The following is a 23,102-nucleotide window of genomic DNA, read 5'->3' on the forward strand; positions in this document are numbered from 1 at the left end:
TCAACACTCATGGGCTGAGCCTGTAAGCCTCATCATCGCCATAGAACATTAGTTCTTCAGAGAAGAAAGACCAGGGCTACAGCTCAGTTTCCTTTGAGTACATTTGTAATATCAGGTTTTGATGTAGAACAGGAAGGGAACAAAGGAAGCTGGTATGGTCTGAGTCTGCAGTCTAACAGGCAAAGTCAAGGTGTGTTTCTGTGCTTTCCCTAAAAAATCCCAAAGTAAACACTATAAACACCTTTATTAAAATAGTGCCACATTTTCAGGTATAATGGCTTCCCTCCATTTTAATCCCCTCAGGCTAAAAGGCTAGTTCATTCATTGTTTAGTCTTGTGTGTAGTGAATGGTGAAAACAGCTGACCACCATGATCGCACAGCACACCTCCATGTACTCAAAACCCACCCCCTCCCAGAGCCCCAGCCAGCCTCCACTGCTCCAAAATAAACAAACATTTTTCCTTTGGTCTTTCCTTAAGAGCCTAAATCCAAAACTCACTGTTTTGCTTTCTTGGCCCCTTCCCAAGTCCTCCACATCTTGCCTCAGTTCCAAATTTTGACCCAAAGAAACAATCATAATAAAAGACTGGACAAATCTGAGAAGCACCGCGCCTTCCCTGTCATGAGCTCAGCTCTCCACATGCAGAGACCATCCCTGTCCTGCAAAGACTGAACCCAGAGCCTGGAACACACCAGGTGAGCGCTCCACCACTGAGCCACATGCCCAGTCCTCTGACACATTTTCTTAGTGGCCCACTCTGACCTTCCTGACCTGCTCCTACCACATATTACACCAAGACACACTGGCTTTAGTTTATGTTGTTGTATTTGACTTTTCCATCCCTAAATGAACACACTTTATGTGTTAAACATAATCCCAAGCCCATTTATCTTTACCAGACTCTGCTTTCCGAGAGGCAGCTCTGATAATGATGGTGAAGGGCTCTCTCACATCCAGCAGTGGTAAGCACCAAGGAAGGTAACTATCCACCTGAACCCAGGGGGCCTGCCTGCATGGCAAGCCACATGGCCCACTGATTTATCAGAGCTCTGTAGTGGAACATCAAACATCATCCAGGCTATAACAATGTGGTACATTGAGTTCCTACTGCCAGGGTTCCCAGCACATCTGTGCCCTTGGATTCTCATGGGAGCACATACAGCTGGATCCTCTGGCTATGAAAAGATCTAGAGTACCGTGTACATCCCTGACATAAATCCACGAATGAGTGGACAGTCAGAGAGAGTCACCAAGTACCAAAAATGAACTATTTTCTTCAAAGATGACCAAACCCTTTGGACTAACTCCATATAAAGTATTTTTCTGAGAGGAGGGCCTGTGTCTTTCCTTCTAGATGGATCCAGTAACAGAGGAGAAAGGGCTCTTCTGCCAAAACTAGTTCCGTCATTCACAAAAAGGTAAACTGTTCCTCACCTCTTCTTACCTTTGTCCTCTCCATAGATTACCAATACTGGATCCTATCACTTTTCCAAAGCACTAAGCCAACCCTATTTGATGAGTGATGAAACAAGACCCGGCCCTAAATTCTAAGGTCATTTCTTCCTATTAACTCTGATTTTCCTTCACTTAAAGTAAACAGGGCCTCTCTTGCTCAGGGCAATTACACATTCTCAAACAACTCACTAAAATGTCACCTGGGCATATACACAAGTGCTCCAGAGGCAGAGTTAATAATATTTATTTTGGTTTCACTTCCTTTGGTCTCATGCCTGCCTGTCCATTTTTCTACGGGAAATGATTCCTTAGATACTATTATTTTTGGCCTGCTTTCTCTTCCTTCTCCCTGCACAGCACCTTCTCTCTCCTCCCTCACCTCCTATGTCCCCTCCCACATGCTGCATGAACCTTTGAACCTGTTACCAGTGGGAAATGGAAGTCCACTCCTCAGGGGGCAGGGTGAGGCCCACAGAAGGACTCCAGAGATGGGGAGGATCTGCCTGCTTCAAAGAAATGCTTCTATCAAACACAAGGAGGAAGAGCTTGCTGGAGCCCCACCTGTTAACCAGATAGAGTGGTCAGCTCATCCACTGAGCAGCCACAGAATCACACACTTCTGCTGCCTCCCCTTGCCTTCTTCCCCTTCCATACTCAGACAACGACTGTAAGCAAAACCTACTCCTACTTCCTAACAGGGACCATATTTTTTAGAACAAAACTGGAACTGCTTGAGATACATCATTTTGAACTCTGATAAACTCAGGTTGCTACCACTCACAGAACAGAATGATTATTATGTGCTGAATTGTACCCCCTAAAGCATAAGGACCCAAAGGACCTCAGAACATAGCCTTACTTAGAAACAGGTCTTTACAGAGGTGGTCAAGTAACTGTATGGTCATCAGGGTGGGCACTAATAGTTTTATAAGAATAACATGACTGATGTCCTATAAAAGAGGAAATTGGGACACAGAGACAGACATGCACAGCAGGAAGATGTCCCTGTGAAGGGAGAGGACTGCCAAAGATCGTGGGCAAATCACCAAAAGCCAGAAGAAGAAAGATCCTTTCCCTGTTGGTTTCAGAAGAAGCATGGCCCTGCTAACACCTCAGCTTCAAACATCCAGCCTCTCAAACTGTGAGACAATAGATTTCTGCTGTGTTAAGCCAGCCTGTTTGTGGTCCTTTGTTACAGCAGCCCCAGCAAACTCATACAGCTACCAAGAATCATTACTCATGCAACAAAGACCACAGCCAGTAGCCAAGCCACAGGGCTCTCTTTAACTCATCTTTAACAGGAGGAGTATAGTGATGGTATGTATTAGTGCACAGGTGAGGTGAAGGTTAATTCGGATCACCTATAGAGTGGGCTTAGCATAGGAGTGCTGTCAGGGGCTGTTCTGCAAGAGAGGCATAGAATCAGACTGTGTTAGAAGATGCAATATGGTCCAGGCCAGATGAGGAAGGAGGAAGCCCAAGACAGAATACAACAGACAACAGGAAAGAATAGAGCTAAAATGGAACAGAAGAGAGGGAAGGAGAGGAAGATAGAGCACCAAGAAACACTGAGGAGGAGAAACCCAAGACACAGTGCTCAATGAATGTGGAGAACAAGTTCTCTGTAGCACTAACCAACCTTCAATTATGAAAACTCAGGGGATGGAGGAGTATGGCTCAGCTTCATGCAGTCTGTGTGCATCATATCTGCAATCCACATCTCCAGAACATCTGGTATCTCAACAAGAATATAAAGGCTTCCTGCATGTACATATAGGGATGTGTGTGTATGTGTGCATATGTGTGCACGCGCATGTGTATGCATACACAAGCACACAAGTATGCATGCATGTTTAAAGCCTGTAAGTCTGATTTTTCTTCTTTGGAATACTAAAAACATTTTTTATATTTATGAAGGTAAGTAATGTCCTGGCACTTTAATGCACTTTCTAAGAAACAAATGAAGGGGCTGAGGTTGTGGCTCAGTGGTCAAGTGTTTGCCTAGCATGTGTGAGGCACTGGGTTCGATTCTCAGTACTGCATATAAATTAAAAAAAAAAAAAAAAGTCCATTGGCAAAGAAAGAAAGAAACAAACAAATGTAATGGTCCAGGCACACAGTGTTTCTTTGAAAAGCTGGAAGATTCCTTTGATTACAACCAACACCCAAGCACCCCAACAATTCGGTTCAATAGATTTTTTGCAGGGGTCACGTCTATATGTGTTTCCATTTTTTCATCCAAAAATAGAAATAAAAACAGTACCTACCCTCAGAGATGCTATAAGATTGAATGATATAATGTAGGTAAAGGGCTTAGCTCAGTACATGGCAAGGTTTCAACCAAGATCATCAATGGCTACTTCATGTTCTCCTTTGTACAATTCTAAGCCAGTGGCTCAAACTGCCAGGTGCAGCAGAATCACCTGGAAGGCTTACTAAAACAAAGACTGCTGGGCCTGGCCCTTAAATTTCAGGGCTTGGGCAGAGTCTGAGAGTTCCCTATTTCTAACACTAAGAACTGCTTATCTCATCATTAGCCCTGTATAAATAGAGTAGTCCATGCTTATCCATAGGAATACCTTCTAAGACCCCCAGTGGATACCAGAAATCACAGATTTCCTATATATATGTATCTATGATAAAGTTTGATTTATAAACTGCAATAAGATGAACTAAAAGAGAAGAATGAAAACAACATACTGTAATGTATATTGCTATGTACTGCATAAGTTATGTGGTCTTTTTCCCTCTCAGAATGTCTTACTATACCACATCTCCCTTCTTCTTGTGATGATATGAGGACGATTTGATGCCCACAGGAAGAGATGAAGCAAGATGAATGATGCAGCATTGTGAGGTAGTGTTAGGCTGCTGGAAGGGTTACTGGAACACAAGCCCTATGATGCCACTGAACTGTGACCATCAATCTGATGCCTGAGAGGCCTACGTGATTAATAGGCAGGCAGCAGATACAACATGATTCGCATCCTCAAGTGCCAGGCAGAAGGGAGAGGGACTGTGTGAGCAGTCGTAACACTACTCAGAAAGATGCTCAATTTAAAACTTATGAGTTGTTTATTTCAGAAAACTTCACTTGATATATCTGGACCACAAATGACAGGGGGTAATGAAACCACCAATAAAATGGCTGCTCCTTAAACCACTGACCTGCTAGACGCTGGGATGATCAGAGACAAGAACGTCCACAGAAAGAGAAGGCTAAACATCCGAATCCTAATCCAGCCTCTCAACCAACTCATTTCGTTTAACTTTGGGGAAATCCTCATTACTTTTTCTTTGCCCTAATGTGAGACTGGAAAATTCTTTCCATTAACTCTCCAGGTACCTCACTCTGTGCCCTGAAAAGCATCTGCAAACTGCAATAACTCTACTCTTTAAATCCCTCTGGCACTTCTACATCATCCAGGCCGTCCACCCTGTTGCTGACCTGCTTGCTGCCATGGCTGGCTTTCCACTCTCCAATGCTTATTTTCCCAGTAGGACTGTGAGCTCTTCAGATACCGCCGCTGGGATGTCAGTACTTTCCATGGCAGTCAGTAAATATATGCTTTTAGACATATCAAAACCATTTGTATTAAAACATGTAAGCCCATAAATTAAAAAAAAAAAAATTCTAAATTTTCAATTGAGCTAATCAGATTCTGTTCTAAGCACCTTACTTGGATCAACTCAGTCAATATCCTTGCAGCACCTTTAAAAGGTAAGTGGTACTGTTAGCCAATTTTGTATATGAGTAAAGTGAGGCTCAGAGAAATAGCTTGCCCAAGAACTCACAGCTAGTACATGAGGGGGCACCGATTTAAATTCAGACCATCCTTAACATGATGCTACTGCCTCTTCAAGTGAGAACTCCCTAAGACACTGACACAATACAAGAGCATTCCAGGAAATAGAACGGTAAATCTTTGTCTTTTTTTTTTTTTTTTAAGGAAGAGGCGGGATAAGAGAAGGAGAAGGAAGGGAGTGGGAAAGGAGATGGAAAACCAGGCCAGATGAGCAAAGCCATCCAGCTAAGCCCAGCCTAGATGAACTGAATCTCACGGACATGTGAGAAATAACTTCTACTATGTGTGAGGCTTCATGGTTGTCACTTAGCAAAAGTTAACAGATAAAATCCCTGATACTCTAGGTACACCTACTAACAGATCAAAGAGGGTAACAAAAAAACTCACCTCAAAAAAGCCAGATGGGCCAATTTGAATAAAAGTTATCAAACGCAATTACAGAATAATATTGGTCAATACAAACATAAAGATTATTAGAACTGCAAATAAAAACAATGCTAAAGGCAAATTCTATTTGATAGCATTAGAACTCCTGCCCTGATCGCAGGAAATGAGCCTAGCAAGTCTACATGACTAAAGTAGAAATGGCAACAGAAAACAGTTTACTAAAAAAGGCGGGGGTGGGGGGGCATTTTCTTTCAGTTCCTCATACTTTTATTCTTTTTTGCTTAAGAAAATTACCCTTTCTTAAATCTAAGTAGACCAGAATCTTATTTGTACAGAGTCCCCAGGCTTGTGTCTAAATCAGAGGCTACCTTTTGGCTGAAAAATCCAAGGTCTGCAGGAGTTCTAAACCGATGCCCATGTGTTATTTTGATGTCTCCATGAAGTCTTCCTGCTGTGGACTCTGCACACAAGTGCCACAGAAAACAGCGAGGCACCACATCTGAACACAGCCACAACCACAGCATCTAGTCAGACTTTTTCCCCACACCGCAATGTTTCATGCCCACTAGAACATTCTGCCCAAGTCCAGATTTCATCACGGTCCACTGTAGAATCTCTACGCTGCTCTGGTCATGAAAAAAATTCAGTTTGAGAAATGCCTGAATGGGGTAAGGAAGGGCTCTGAACCCCGGGATTTTTTTAAAAAAAGATACATGTTTAAAAGATATAATAAATTCTGATATTTCCAGGGTTATGTTATGGTTTCAATATAAGGTGTCTCCCAAAAGCTCATGTTTGAGACAATGAAGAAAGGTTTAGAGGTGAAATGATTGGGTTATGGGAGCCTAAACCCAAACAGTTAGTTAATCCACTAATACGGATTAAGGGTGGTAACAGTAGGCAGGTAGGGTAGGTCACTGGAGGCATGTCTTAGGGTATATATTTTGTCTTTGTTGAGGGAAGCCAGAACCTGTGACTGGTGCTTCTCTCTCTCTCTCTCTCTCTCTCTCTCTCTCTCTCTCTCTCTCTATCTCTCTCTCTCTCTCCCTCTCCCTCCCTCTCCCCCCTCCCTCTCCCCCCTCCCTAGTGCAATGTCTTGAACCACTTTCCTCCACCACACTCTTTCACCATGATGGCTCTGAGGAATGGAGCCAGCCATCTATAGACTGAGACCTTTGAAATCATGAGTGCCAAATAAACTTTTCCTCCTCTAATAAAACTGTGTCAGGTCTTTTGGTCACAGCAGTGAAAAAGCTGACTAAAGTTACTATTGCATTTGGATTATTTGATGGAGAGAGGATGGGTGGCAGAAAAGAAGAAAGCTAAGTCATGATCATTATTTCACAGCAAGATGAGAACGCCTCCCCTCTGAGAAACCACCTGGGGCTTCTTTCACCAGAAGACCAAACAGCACAGGGCCAGGTGGCTACAGGAAGGAACTCTGCCAAGTGCTCTATCACCATCACTGAGGTGCACAGGGACAGCTGCAGGAGACACCAGGGTAGCTGAACTGAGAAAGTGATGTCTTAGCCAAAGGCACAGCCCAGAACTGGTCAGCAACACAGAGCATTCTGCAACCCACCAGGCAGCTGGAAAGAAAGGTGGGAATGAAAGTCTGGGTACACCCCCAAGCCCTGAATGTCTACTTACAGGCTCCACAAACTCAAACATCTTTCTCTCTTGGACTTCCTGCACCTTGAAGACATACTCCAGGGATACTTCGTAGAAATGCTGCCGGACCAGGTCCACTTGGCTGTCGGCCTACAAACAAGATGGAATGTAAGAGAGAAATTGAGTCACTAACCAAGGACAACAGTGAGCAAGCAGAAAAAAATCTCTAGATTTTTAAAACAAATCAAATAACATGACACCGAAATAAGAATAACAACAATGGTTAACAGAACACTAACTTTGTGCCGGGCACCAGATCCATGCTTGTACATACACTAGTTAACCATCACTAATTTTAATTATATAATCCTTATTAAATTTCTATAAAGATATATTATCTTTATCTCTAATTTGCAGGAGGAAAATCAAGTCCAATGAAGGTCGCAGAGCTGGGACTCCTGTCCTGGTGCATCTGCCCCCAAGAACCTCAATCACTGTCCGGCCACAATGCTCTACCACCTCCTTGGACCAGAGGGGAACCTGGGCTCCAGAGCAGGCAGGTTTTTAGAGTGAAAAAGAAAATCTGTAGGGCCATCCTCACCCTGTCCCTCCTCATGAACAAAACAAGCTGTTAGAGGAAAGGGAACCCCAGACAGGGCATTCATTTTTACATGTGTCCCAAATACTGTGACAAAAAAACTGTCACTTTACCTCAAGGAGAGTAATGGCATTGCTCCCCCTGGCTCTCACTTCTCCCTCTGTGCAGGAGATGTCCGGGACAGGCCCATGGGTGGGTGCAATTAAATCACAGACCTGGGCTCCAGACAGGGAGAAAACCAGTCTAGACGGAGTGGCAGGACACTATGCCAAAGGATACCCAACCTTCACCCTCAACCACAACACTTTATGGGAAGCAGATTTCAATGATGAAACACTATACAAATGAACATACGTACTAGTAGGAGACAAAACACTATTTTCCTTAGAAACAAGTCAGGAACAATTCTATAACGTACTGTACTAAGATAAACAAAGCTCCCCAAAGAACATTTCTACTTGTTCCTTTGTCAAGATTCCTGCAGAAGAAATTTGGGACAAACCCTTACTTCTATTATTCCAAATATGGTGCTACACTAACACCTTAAGAACTTAGCAATTCATTCCTTCACTCAACTATCTCAAGCAAAAAGAAACTTTCTTCATGGAGCTTACAATATAGTGAAGAAAAAAGCAGAAAACAAACTCAGTCAAATGATCATGTAAATAAAGAGAAAATCAAAAGCTCTAGTAAAATACAAGACACTTGATTTTTTATTATTTATTTATTTGTTTGTTTGTTTGTTTTGGTACTAGGGATTGAACTCAGGAACACTCAACCACTGAGCCACATCCCCAGCCCTTTTTTATATTTTTTTATTTAGAGACAGGGTCTCACTGAGTAGCTTAGCGCCTCACAGTTGCTGAGGCTAGCTTTGAACTTGCAATCCTCCTGCATCAGCCTCTGAGCCACTGGGATTACAGGCATGTACCATCATGCCCGGCTATGACACCATGATTCAAGTCTTGTACTACCAAGCTCCTCCTACAGGGTAACCCACATGCTAATACACAGAGGCTGGTCTGCTGAGCAACTGCTGAATAAAACTGAAGGGCCAAGATAGGGGGCGCTGTGCAAGCCTCCAGTGAGGGGAAGGAGGAAGGAGGTCTTTATCTGGAAGCAAGATTTCAGAAGGCCCCATACCCTGCCTCCCCTAGGTGTGGCTGCTTAGGTGACTGGGCTGACACCATCTACCTGGGCTCCTCCAGCCACGCCCAATATGTTCCCTCTAAGTTTAATGTTCTTGGAGATTTAAATAAATAATATTAAGTAAATCCAACACATCTACACTGAAGGATGCATCTTCTTCCTCGACCTTCCCATACAGGCCTCACATTCTCCCTGGGCTTGCCAACTCAGACTGTAGGCTAGGGTAGGGGATGAGGGGCTTATTCTGAATATCTGCAAAGGGCCTATTGCAATTTAGGCAGGGACACAGAATCAACTCCAGTATCCCTCAGAGAGCTGACCTAGGTCAACATTCCAGTTCTAGAATTTTCCTGCCTACAGTCACTGATCCTGCCTGGAAGATGGAGACAATAATGTCAGTCCTTGCCTCAGAGTGAAGCTGATTCGTAAGAGTAAATGGACCAAAGGATGTGAACAATGTGGAAAAAAGGGAAAGTGTCCCGTGCAAGTTGGCTGTTAAAACCACCAGGAACCTCTGCGCACTGGGCTGCAATCCCTGCTCCCACCATGAACCAGCCACACTGTCCCCAGGTCACTGCACTTTTCTCCTAACTGCTCTCCCCACCTGTGTTCTCTCACCTGCCTGGCCTCTGCCCAGCAGCCAGCACACATTTCTTGGAATCCCAATCAGAGGTCTCTCAGCCCCTTTGAGACCTTCCCCATGCTGCCCCATGGTGTGAAGACCCTGGGAGCTCTGCCCACTCCTCTGGCCTCCCCTCCACCCATCCTAACCCACCCTGACTGTGCCCCAGCCTTTGGATTCCTCCTGCCCTCTAATACCCCAAGCCCCCTTCCTGCCCACAACCTCATTTGGTGTTTCTTCTGCCTGAAAACCTCTTCCCCCTCCTTCTTCACAGTAAGAAATACTTTTTATGTTATGACCCAATAAACACACATTTTAATTTAAATATAATGCATATTTTTCATTCTTTCTGACTCAACTCTATTTTATGACCCTGTGATTCCGATTCCTATTGCACACTCACAGCTTGAAGATGACTGCCCCAGCTTCCACACAGCTCGCTCCCTCTCAGCCCTCTGGGCTCAGTTCTGGGCTCATTAACCACAGTGTCCTGAAGAAGTCCCTAGCTTACCTCCAATTTATTTTCTTATCACTGTGTGAAATTCTTATGTAATCCTTCTTTTCTTGTGTGTTGATTACTCTACAACAAAGTCCCTGAGAACAAATACCTTATCTAACTTTTCCCCTTTTCTATCCCAGAGCCCAGAACAGTGCCTGGCCAGGGTAAGTGTTCAAAAGATGCCCACAGAATGATGGACTCAATCTCCATGTGGCGGTCAGTAGCACTGAAGCACATGGCTGCAGTGACACAGCACTAAGCAGAAATGCATACCTCAATGTATTTCCAAAGGAAAAGAAAGGAGAAATCCCAGGTGGGATGGCACAATTCTCTAGCCATGCCTCTGCTTACTCTAGGGCATAGATTCCACCACAGCCTTAGACTGTACAGTGGAATCAGAAGCCAGGATTCCAACTCACTTAGCAGGGCACAACTATATAGTTTGAGTGTGTCCCCCAGAGTTGGTGTGCTTGGAGCTTGGTCCTCAGTGTGACAGTGTTGGGAGGTGTTGTGGCACATTTAGGATTCTCTGGGGCACTGCTTTGGGGAGGTATTAAGTCATTTTCATGGAACCCTACTAGTTCTCAAAAAAAGATGTCATGAGAGAATAACGGCCCCTCCCTGCTCTCTCTGGCCTGCATATGCTATCCCCGCTCACACATGGTCTGCCATTATGATACCATTACCCCAATGTGATGAAAAAGGCTGGTGGTAAGGGAGAGAGGTGTCATCAGAACTGATGCTGTGCTGTTTGAACTTCCAAAAGTGTAGCTAAATGAATCTCTTTTCTTTATAAAGTACTCACACTCAGGTATTTTGTTACAGAAAGCTGACCATCACTCAAGACGGTCTCACTGTTACTTAAACTATAAATCTTCCAGCTTGACTAGACCCATCAAAAATTCTGTGCTTTATGAAAAAGAGACATTCTCCAAGACTACAAGTTCCACGAAAGCAAATACTTCATTTCACTTCCCACAAAATACCCACAGCCTGCACAGACTTTCACAGAAGTGTCCAATGAATACTAGTAGAATGAACACATACTGGTTTTGATGTAAACTTCTTAGCTGTTAAAGAATATATTGATGTTTTAAAATCATCCACTAGATGGCAGTGTTGTTCCACATAGGTGCCCTGTGATTTCTATTTTTCATGGATTTAGGAATGAGCTCAAACTAAATCAGAGCCCTGCAATCAAGGATAATCAAAAGTATCAGATTTCATCAAAGATGTACCAGGTATTTAATGATGTCCCTAAAAGTTGATTTTTAATAAATGTAAAGGAAATCATCCCTAAATAGCTGGAACACCTTAAGCAAATCACTTGACCTCTACAAGGAGCTCAGATCCTTCAAGGAGGATTGTACTGGATGATCACCCAGGTGCCTCCCTCTCTCTGGTTCTGTTTTCATGACAATGGTTCTGAATAAGAATGACTAGCAAGGTTCAGAGCCTCAAGACCCTTCCTGAGAGAAGAACAAACTGGGTTAGTAGAGCTCCCACCCAGGTGTCAGCATGAACTAGCTATTTGGCAGGCAATTTACCAGCACCAAGCCTCAGTTTTCACATCTGTAAAGTAAGTTGATACATCTATTCCTCATAGGGTGGTTGTTAGGATTCAAGAAGATTCCATATGAAGTTCCTAGGGCATAAATATGCATTCAATAATGTCTGCTGCTACTGTGGGTGGTGGTGACAGTAGTTTGTTGCTGTGGCTGTTAGGACTTTTATTGCATATATATTCAGTCCAGGTATAACTAAAAAGCAATGCTTCAGAGCTGACCTGAGCAGACAAGGACTTGCAAGAAAGACCTGGAGCCCAATCCTTTCCTTCAAAATACTTAGAAAGCATGAATGGGCAAAAGGCAGAAACACAAAGGACGATAACAAAAGGGCATAAGGAAAAATGTGCACTGAAGTACAAAAGTGGCACAGTTAGGAACCGTGTCATCCACTGTGGGTACAGGGGGTAGAGAGAAGCAGGCCAGTTAGAGCGATAATATGTTACCTTTGTGCAGCACCTACAGTTTGACTTCTCATCCATTAAGTAGTCAGAATGGGTATTGTGTGAGTGTTTTACAAATAAAGGAACTAAAGCTTAGAGTGTCTAAGTAATTTGTCCCAGGTCACACAGTGAATACATGTCCAGTGTTCTGGTCCCTACACTGTGACAACTCAGAGAAATATTGCATTGAAATGGACCTTAAAAAAAAATGTTGGATTCATCCCAGGCCAAGACAATAATATCACACCAACAGGACAACAGGAACACCACACCAAAAGGACAGCTGCGCCCAACACTGCAGGTGCCAGAGTGTCCAGACATCTGCTCAGCTCTCAGTGCCTGCATGAACAGTTCATGGTCATCCTAAACATAATGTGAAACCATGTAGATATGGCAGAGCTGGACAGAGCTGGTCATTGTCAACTACAGCCACAAAGCCTTTCCTGAACATAAATCAGTTTCCAAACCCTAAATGTCAACTAATGCTAGAAGAATGAAAACTAAAAAGTGAGGGTAGCAGAGCTAAATGGCATTTATTAGTAACAATCCACATGTCCTTGGCCATCTTCTAGTGACTCCATTTTGAACTGGAGTTCTTATTATCAAAGAACTGGTTGGTCGAGTAGTGTTAATGCTTTTGCAGAAATGGGGATTGAACCCCAGGGCCTTGACCACGGTAGGCAAGCACTCTCCCACTGAGCTACACCTCCAGCCCTACAAAATTGGTTTAAAACCCATTTCAAAGCAAAGAATCCTGAGAACACCATACTGCTATCTAAAGATGTGTAAGAAACCCTGATTAGGAGGAGACTGGACTCAACCACCTCCTAAGTTAACTTCAGCTCTCAACATCTGACCCTACCATCTTCATATGACTTTAACCTGGCACAAGTACTGGCTCGGTCTCTGCTCTAAATGAGGACCTGAAAGTCAAAGCTTTACTTTTCAGTCACATGAGGAGAAAGGTCAGGCAAACTATTAGGATTTAGGTGACATTTGTGAAGCCAAATTTTGAGTTCCACTAGGAAACTGCCCTGTCTTCCAGAAACATAAATTCACTCACCCTGCAAATCATCACAAACTAAGTGGTGACAGCACAGTGACAGCAAAGCTGCCTTTTCTTTTCGGGTAACCTACTTTTAAAAAGACCCCATGCAAACCTAGAAGAACCAGGAGCAGATCAAAGACTATTTTCTCAAAACAAGTTTACCACAGCTCAAAATCTATGTATGACAACATGATAACTGTTAAAACAAAAAAAGAAAGGAAAAGACTAAAGTCAAGTACTAGATTGAAATAATTTTAAAAATCAATATTAAAGGGCTGGGGATATGGTGCAGTGGTAGAGTGTTCGCCTGGCATGCATGAGACCTTGGGTCCAATACAGAGTGTGCGCGTGTGTGTGTGTGTGTGTATTAAGGAAGAATGTCCCAAGTGTTTCAAATGCCAACATTGTGAATCAGTGATACGACGCAGCAGGTCAAGAAGGAAGGCTGCATTAAGGCTAACGGTGAGAGGAACAGGAAGGTCTCAGCTTGAAATGAAGAGGTGCAATCTAGCTTTGAGGGTGCCCACCCAGGAGGTGGTAGCCTTGGGTGGTAGTATGTTCCTCAGCCACAGCTGGATGCTGAGCCACAAGTGTGGGTGGGATAGGGAGTTACAAAGGTAAAGCAGTAGATGAGGACTTGGGTTTAAGCTTCTGGTTTCCAAGGTCTCTTCCAACCCTAAGATTTTCTGGCAAAGAGCAAACAGCACATATCCACAGTAACATGTAAAAATCTAACACTCTGTTCTGGTATTCATCACACTTCTTACCTCTTGTAGCTGAGATTCTTTCTTTTTAGATGACAAATTCAAGTGTTTTTCTAAGATGCCACAATACTTCTCTGTCTCTTTGTCATACTTCTTTTTGGCTTCCTGGCAAAAATGAGAGAGAAAAAGAAAAAGTTACCATTGCAGGAGTAAAGCAGCTCAGTCTCTCCAGGCTGCCTGCTGCTCTCACAGCCTTGTCATCCCAGCACAGATCAGGAGACAACTCCACATGGCCCCTATCCTTAAAAACACCCATTAGGCCACTCCGCTGTAGCCCCACAGGCTTGAGCATCTATGACAGAGTCACCAGCACAGTCCCAGAAACATGGTCAATGCCAGCATTCAGTAATGGCAGAGCCAGAATTCCACCTTCTAAGAACTTTAATTGGGGGGGCTTGGCAGGAGTAGGTAGGAAGTTCAGCGTCTGCTTAGCATGCACAAGGCCCTGAGCTCCTGTCCCAGTACCAGGGGTGGGGACGAGGGGAACACCTTCAATTGAAGACCAAATTTCTATTCTCTAATTCACACATTCGTAGCCAGAGACAATGGGAGGTCATCCATGAAGATAATGTAGGGAAGGGAGACCTGCCTCCATCCTAAGTACGACTAGTCTAGACTAAGGCTAAATGGAACCTTAATACTCTTTACTACAGGGACTGAGCTACCCTGTGATCCCAGAGCACCACAAACAGGTCTCTATGCCAAGAAAGAACCCAAAACAAAGATGGATTCTTCACAACTGTGTGACTGAGGACAGCAAAACAAAAACAAGAGGCAGAGGCACAGTCACTGCCCAAGGATAGGGTTGGTGATAATTAAGTGCTTGGTGTATCATGATATCAGGAAAAGTTCAGAAGCATGATACAAACTGGGGGCATCCCATGCAGGTACCTACCTACCTGTGGACGAGGATAAAAGGCTATACACTTAATGAAACCACAAGTTAAGGAAATGGAATAATAGGATTTTTTTCCCTCCCTTTGGGAAATTCTGATGAGACTAAGTTACTGCCTTCAAAACGAAAAATAATTATAGTAATCTACATATTAATCCCTGTTCCCACAGCAAGGCCTTGAGTCACTGAGATTCTATTCTTATCCCCCATTTTTACAGATAAGAAAAGTTAAGACCCAGAGAAGTAACTAGTAAAACTCACAGAGAGTGACAGAGCTGGGATTTGAACCCAGGAGAACACGCCTTCAAAGTCCACACTTTCTACCACCTTTGAGACGTGCTCAGGGTGGTCTCCTCTCAGTCCACAACCACTGAGGTGGCAGGCAAGGGGGCCGGAGGGAAGCTGGTGCTGGTCCAGTACAGAGGCTCCAGTTCACCAAGTTCATCGCCCCCGTCTACAGGAGCCGAGGGGAGCCCGTGGAGACACTGCTATATAACTCTAAGAGCCCGGTATTTTCTAGTCAGATAAGGAGGCTCAGAGACTCTTCATTCATCTAACAAATTTATGATGAGCAACCACTCTGTTTTAGGCTCTCCTTCAGGTACTGAAAATACAAGACAGAAGTGGCCCCTACCCTCATGGTTCTAGTAGAAAAAGAAACACAATTAACCAATAAACAAATGAGCAGCATAATTGCAAGTGTCACAAAAAAAATAAACAGAGTGTGGTCACAGTGATCCTTTAGATAGGGTGCTCAGGAAAGCCTCACTGGGGAGGGAAGATGTGAGCTAAGTCCTGCTGAACACAGGAAGGGACAGAGTAGAGGTTTTAGAGCAAGAGTAAGTGCAAAGGCCCCAGAATACTAAGCAAAGAAGTGATCATCCAAAGCCCTGACAAGCTCCTGCATTTATCTGGTTGACGCAAGATATTAAGCCGCACAGAGTGACATGCACCCATTTCTACAAATCTGACTTTTGCTTTAACAACCACTTACATATAAGAACTATGAAGCATACAGAAGCAAATGAAGACAAAGCCTGAGGACACAGGGCTCCTTCATATTTGAGGAGGGTACAGGCAAGCAACTCTTCTCCTTTAGAGAAACCAGGATCTTCAAGCTGGGCTCCAACTCCAATTGCTGCTCACGTATATCCCCTCCCACTAGCCTTGTCAGCAACCCTAAAAAGAACCCAAGGGCCAGAACAGTTCAGCTGGCCAGAGGTGAGAAAAGGCCAGGGAACATGAGTCACTGGCATTCTGTGACTTTCTGGCCACTCAAGCTTCCACATTCCATGTTCAAGAGGACAGCCAAAGTTAGAGCAAAGGATAACAAGAAAGGAAAGAAAAAGAGAGATGGAAGCAGTTTCTGTTCTGAGAAAACAGCAAGAGACCTCTACAGGAATAACTCTGAGACCTAGGTAATGGTCTTAGAGGGGAGGGTGTTATTACTCAGGAACTCAGGACACAAAATGGTTTTCACCCTCCAGAGAGGACAGAGCCAGGGTCCTGGCATTTACTTCCAACTCTGTAGGGACTCACTCTAAACAAATCACTCTAAACAAATCACTCAATTATCTCATTCATTGATAATTAATAATTGTTCAGGTTTTGTCTTGTTCAAACACTATTTAACAAAATAAGGAGAAGAACACACCCTCCTCATAGGATTGTTAGGTAATCTCATTTAATAATGAGACAAACCACATACAGGAAAGGGCCTGGTGTATGAGAAGCACGCAATGAATTTCAATGACAGTGATGAGCTTGTTGTCTGTACCTATCTCCTTCCCATCGAGAACACCACTTGCCTTGCATGTCCCATTGTTCCACAAAGACAATCCTTCTGAGCACCTATCATAACCTGAAATGATTCGGTGTTTTGTTGTTGGTGGTGGTGATGGGTTTTTGTTGTTGTTGTTGTTGTTGTTGTTTTTGTCTAACTCCTTTTTCTCCAGCCACACCACAAGCCCACAACAACATCTGCCTGTTATCCACCAAACATCAACGCATAGCAGCACAGGACCAGGCACAAAGCAGGGTCTCACAAATATCCTTAAGGAATGAACCCTGTCTGTCTAATTTAATGGCCAATGTCACATGACTAAATGACAGGCACTGTTCTCTTGTCCAATTATTACATGACAGATACCATTTTAAGCACTTTATATGAGTTCATTCATTTCTTCTTCATAATAACTATGAGGTAAGTTCTATTATTATCCCCATTTTACTGATTGGGAAGTACACATGAGGAGGTCCAGCAAGTCTCCCCCAAGTTCACATGCAAGTGGTAGAGATGAGATTTGGAATCATGCAGCCTAGCACTAGCCTCACTCATTCCTCCCCATATACTGGGGATTGAACTCAGGGGTGCTCGACCACTAAGTCACATCCCCAGCCCTTTTTATTTTTTGAGACAGAGTCTTGCTAAGTTGCTAGGGCCTCACTAAGTTGCTGAAGCTGTCCTTGAACTTGAAATCCTCCTGTCTCAGCCTCCTAAATCACTGGGATTACAGGTGTGTGCCACCACATCTGGCACTAGACACCCTCTTAACCACTACTCTCTACCATTTATTCTACTCACCTTATAGATTCCACACTCCAAATCTACCTCTGGAACAGGGAAAATTAACTTCTTAAACTTAGAAATAGCAACTTAGGACCATTGTTAAGAGAAGCTTCAGGGTCATGCCTACTCCTGAGCAGTCACACTAGCACAAGAATTCCCAGAATCCCCCACTTCCTGGCAGCCTTCACAATGAGTACTCTGCAACAGGTTGTTATAGCAACCAAAGCAGCACCCGAGAGGAGAGAAGGAGGGAAAAGTAATTTTAGCATCACTTGCAGGGTTCAGGAACCTCTCTTCTTGGCCACTGAAAAAATAGCTAAAGAATACTTGCTGGCTCTTAGGTATTATTGACAAGGCACCCGCCCCCATGTGAATTTGTTGTTTATTTTTTTTAATTTACATAGCACTATGATATAAATGCATGGGTGTGTGCAGTGATGGAGAAGATATGGGTCAGGGGGAGACAATGGAGAATGGTTGAGAAATCACCCAAATGCCACTCAAATAACTTGGATGACTGATGATTATTAATAATTTAATGAAGGAGAGAACACAGTATGATGCTGGGTTGAGTGACTATTTCATTTAAATTCTTTTATTCTTACAGCAGGTCCCCACGACTCGCCGCTCCTCTCATGAGGATCACTGATCTTAAATCCCAAGGGAGCCCACTCAGGCTTCTGCTTCTCCCTGGTGACAGTGGTAAACCCCCAAACAATGTGAGGCAAGAGGCCAGAGTGAAAGGCATCTGTGCCTAGAAGAAGTAACTCCTAGAAAGATGACTCAATATGCAGGTCCTCCTGCCTATGCCTCAAAGCTCTCCCCTGAGACCTTGAGAAGCCAGCACTGTACATGCCATAGGAAAGCACAGGCCCCGAGGCCCCAAGAGTTCACTCACCAGCAAATTCTCAGCCCTCACGGACAGTCCAAAGTCCTGGACAAAATCTTAGTACAACCAGATTTCCTTCAAATTACCCATTCCTTAATCTTTCATACGAAACTAATGAATTTCCATTGCTTTGTTAATATAAAATGAAACTGGTACACACATGCCCTAAAACTAGAAGAAAATCTTTGCCATGGTCTCTCCTTCAATCCATGGCCACCCACGGCTCTGACAGACCCTGACTAAACATCTTTTTAATAGAGATAGATCATATCTATTTCTACAAGGCAGGTGAGAGGGCTCTCACTCTACAACATTTCACTACTGTTTTCTCACCTACAATCACTTCTCAAGGACATTTCACAACTGAGTAAAATCCACTCCAAGGAAGAGGGTGGTGCAGCCCCAAACCTCCTGCAGGTGGCGTGAGGGACTGTGGCTGAACTGACCCAGGTCCAGAAAAAAAAAAAACGTGAAAAAGCCTTTTGCTTCCATTGATTCCAATCAAAACATCTTCCCTGCAGGTGGTCTCTAACACGCTACTGAAGGTCAAAGCAGCTAGGATTTCCAGTGATTTATCACAGGCGGGAAACCCCAGAGAATCCCCTCTTAAAAAACGAACTGGTTTCCCTTTGCAGTCTTTCAGTAATATATGAAACTAGCTGAGTTTGGGCTACAGTTCCTCCAGGTCAGTGATAACCCACAGAGACCTCTAGGCTGAAGCAGGCCTGCAAATGCACTTTTTGACCTACACAATGAGTAATACATATTTTCTTAAATTATTTCACAGAAGTTCTCTGGCTTTTCAGTTTCTCTTGAAATGTTTTAATATCTGGCAAAAACAAAACAAAACAAAAAAAAAGGACCCATGTCTACACACCACAAAAACTGGGCAAAAACTAAGTACCAGCCTCCTCCCCTGAAACAGATCCCTGAGCACAGGGTCTATAGTGTAACTCTGCTTAGGCCATGAGTCCTGGACTCCCTGATTAACACCATTCCACAAAAACAACTGTCCAAGCACAGTGCCATCTGAGAACACAGAGAAGGTGTAGTTTCTTCCTGTGGGTGGTTTATGAACTAGCACAAAACAATCAGGTAACGAGATACTGGAAGGGTTGCTGAGGTGGATGCTTATTCAGGGGCTTGCAAAAGAGCAGATGAGCTGGGGTCTCAGCTTATCTGTCAAAGAAGATTTTCTGAAGGTGAGCTTATGTTTTCCCGGAGGCATTCTTAGATTTTTTAAAGAAGCTCCTGTGCTTTCCAGACTTTTACCCTAAAATCCAAGAACAACGTTTGTAACATGCTCACCTTGGCAGCCCCGATTTGCTCCTTTCGAAACTTCTCCAAGGGAGTGATGAGCACCTCACTGGCATTCTCAATCTGGTGAAGAAAATCAGAGGGAGATGGGGAAGACAAAAGCAGTATCAGTAAAGAATTACGGATGTGATGGCAGCTCTGTCACAAAAGGTATTCCTATGTCTTGGGTAGAGTTAGAGTAAGCAATACCATCTACATGTCACCATTTACAAAACTTGAACTGATGGCACAACAATACAAAAGCTAGTCACTGTTCAAAACGTGAGAGTCCTCCTGTGCATGATTAAAATTTGTTCTTTAAAAGGGAAAATGGAAATGCCTAAAAGTGTCAGCAACCTTCTGAAGGCAAAGGAGAATGGTGACAGTACAGTCTTAAGTTTCAAGCTTAGGTGACATCTTCTTATAGATGCCCATGCATCAAAGTTACAGGTAAAGCAGATCAACAGTGAGTCCAGGTAAAAAAAGAAACAAAACGCCTTTGGACATCTGCTGTCACAAGAACCTTTCAGTCCTGATGCTATGTCACCCCAGTACTGTAACCAGGATGTCTGCACCTCCTGACCACTGTCTACTTCTCAACACCATCTCCCAGGGCTCAGCCTCAGCCCTGCACTCCAGGCCACCACCACCCCAGTGCACCTCCAATGTGCCAATCTTAACCCACCTCTGGCCCTCTGCCCCTGGCTATTCCCTCAGATGTTCTGTCCCCAAACCCTTGCACAGATGACTCCTTACTGTAATATTAGGGTTTTAGCTTAAAGGTCATCTTTTTAAAAGGGAGGCCTTCCATGACACCACTGTCACCCAAAGAAGCTATCTGCCATCCCACCACATGTTTTCTTCAGAACACATATGCCAGGTGGTGTTTTCTGGCTCAGCACTGTACATGTTCTCTCTCTCTCTCTCTCTCTCTCTCTCTCTCTCTCTCTCTCTCTCTCTCTCTCTCACATACATACACACTCACACACATACCGTCTTGTAAACACTCACTTGTCTACCACTCTCCTCAAAGCCCAGAGGAGTACTGAAACAAAGGAGCACTCAGACACTTTTGAATGACTAAATGAATGATGTCTTGACTAGCTGCCAACTGTGTGACCATGGGCAAAACATTTAACCTCTCTGGGCTCTAATTTCCTCATTTGCAAAATGAGTGGGTTGAACTGTTCCAGCTCTGAGACTCCATGGTCTTTTCTAAGGCAGTGCAATATTTTACAGTCTTTCCTTTTAAGTCACTCATTGCTCACTCTGTGTTCAACTAGTTATTTCAGGAATCTCTTTACAACAAAGTATTATTTTTTCTAAATCATATGCAAGTCCTTCACAATGAAAGCAACTCAAATGTGTGCCAGAAGCCTTAGATGGACACTGTAGAGAACTTCCCGGACACTATGAGGGAAGATAAAAAGGCAGGTCTCCAAAATTTATTCCTATTTGCCTTTTTCTTGATTTTGAAAGCACTTATTTCAGCAGAGTGCATTTTAACAATGGAGTGTTGCAACAGTATTGAACTTGTTTGATTTTTATTGTTATCTGGTGTTGCTTAATTGGTTGGCTTGATCAAATCTTTTCCACAAGTCAACTGTGAGTCCCTGAAGATTATAATGGTATGCCAAGCCCCTGGGTCAGTGATTCTCAACCTTAGCTGCATGTTAGAGCTACCAACTAAGAATCTCTGGATCAAATCCCAGACATCAGTATTTCGTAAGCTCCAAGTTATTCCAATGGGCATGGTCACTGAGGATCTGGTCCTACGCAGCTTATTCTATGAAGGCACTCAACTGCTCATGTGGGAAGCAAGACACCCAAGTCTTGGTCCCCATCCTACTCCTACCTGTGATCAGCCTTGATATGACACGTTTCCTCATCTGTCAAATGACAAATTGCAGATGGTGAGGAATACAGTCTCTCTGGCTCTGAGAGTCTATGACTATAACTTCCATCAGTTCCAAGCACTGAGCTTGATGCTGGGGACCCAGAAGCCCATTGTCTGCCCTTGAGGAAAAAACTCCTATTGACTATGGGCACAGACATGTACAGTGATTATCAGGACCCAATGTGGTAAGTGCAGAATCAGAGGCATAAAATGGGTGTGCATAAAATACAAAGGACAGTCAAATATCGCAGGGAGTCAGGGAAGGCTTCCCAGAAGGGGCGCAGCTTTGCTGAGCCGAGCTGAACTGATGATGAAGCTGTCCCATGGCGAGGAGGGGTGAGAAGCTGCTGGTGATGGCCAGATACTCAGATGCAGACGGCAGAAACTCGATTCACTGACATTAATAATAAAATTGCAGAGGCAAGCTGAAAAGTATAATCCAGGCATTGTTCCCTTACCACAGGCCATCGCAATCTGCAGGGTATTCATGTTGATTTGCTCACCACGCCCCCCACCCCCAAATACTGACTTGGCCAAGAATCAGGCTCAAAAGAATCATTGCCCTTTCTCAGGCACTAGCACGAGCCCAAGCACACAGCTTCCCCTCCTCCACCACCAAGCCTATAGCCACCGCCACAACTGCCACTACCATCCTGATTCTGATTTGGGTACCCACTGGTGGGCAATCAGGAGAAACCAGGTCACCTCGCACTGCAGAAAGGGGAAAGCTTCTACTCTGTTTGGAATTTTAAAGAAATTCCCCCCATATTTTTTTGGGGGGTGGGGGTATAATGCCGACTTGGGTTTGAATTGAGACCGTATCACTTACTAACCACATGATCCTGTCTAATCACTTAATCACTGTAAATCTCAGTATCTTCATCTGAAAAATGGGGACAAAACAGACACCATGTCACAGAGTCCCCATGGGAGGTAAATAGAACAGACAATGTGAAGTGCTTGGTTGAACAATGCCTTGGTAAACTTAATACTCACATTAACAGCTGTTGCTATGGGAAGAGAAGAGAAATGCTCAAATTTTGGTATCTTCATTAATCCTCAGGAGCACGGCTGCCTGGAGACAGTCTCCCTAGGGACAAACCAGCGGGCAGCCTGCAGGGGATTTCTAACCAGGTTTCATTCCCAACATCTGAGGTATGTGGGAGAAGATGCATAGGCACTTCCTGTGGGTGTGGAATCTCTTCTCCATTACTACTGAACCCCAATAGAATAAGTGTCCTGTAATAGAACTTAGGAACTTAGAGATCAGCATTTGATTCTGGAATTTGCACAGCATTTCTCTTTGAAAAGCTCATTGTAATTACCATCATTTACTAAGTGTCATTTACTGGGGCCAGCTACATGGTAGGTTCTATGTTAGGTGCTTTGGAATTAAGTGAAGCACTAACTCATGTCCTTGAAGGACACTTGGATAGGTTCAATAAAATGTGGGGAGAAGGAGCAGAGTAGGATATCATCTTTCTTATTCTGTTGGTGATAAATCTGAGGCCCTCAAAAGTTAAATTATTCAATAGTTCCACCCTTAAGACTTGTACCTTATGTGTGGACCTCACAGTAAATCTTTGGATAGACATGATGCTGTTCAG

The 23,102-nt window shown here is 43.8% G+C and overlaps 1 protein-coding gene across 7 annotated transcripts in view; it reads right to left on the reverse strand.

Moving 5' to 3' along the window:
- The window catches only part of Arhgap26 (Rho GTPase activating protein 26), a 411,097-nt gene that overhangs the window by 283,615 nt on the left and 104,380 nt on the right, over nt 1-23,102 (reverse strand). For all 7 annotated transcript variants that reach the window (XM_046460145.2, XM_058584255.1, XM_058584256.1 and 4 more), the window contains 3 exons: nt 19,611-19,682; nt 13,953-14,054; nt 7,301-7,411 (listed from right to left, as the gene is read on the reverse strand). In XM_046460145.2, coding sequence (XP_046316101.1) covers nt 7,301-7,411; nt 13,953-14,054; nt 19,611-19,682 — 285 coding nt within the window. The remainder of the gene's footprint in view (nt 1-7,300; nt 7,412-13,952; nt 14,055-19,610; nt 19,683-23,102) is intronic.

This window comes from Marmota monax, unplaced genomic scaffold (assembly GCF_021218885.2).
Source record: "Marmota monax isolate L192 unplaced genomic scaffold, Marmota_monax_Labrador192_F-V1.1 WCK01_AAM20220418_F8-fsc00006, whole genome shotgun sequence".
NCBI classification, from domain to species: domain Eukaryota; kingdom Metazoa; phylum Chordata; class Mammalia; order Rodentia; family Sciuridae; genus Marmota; species Marmota monax.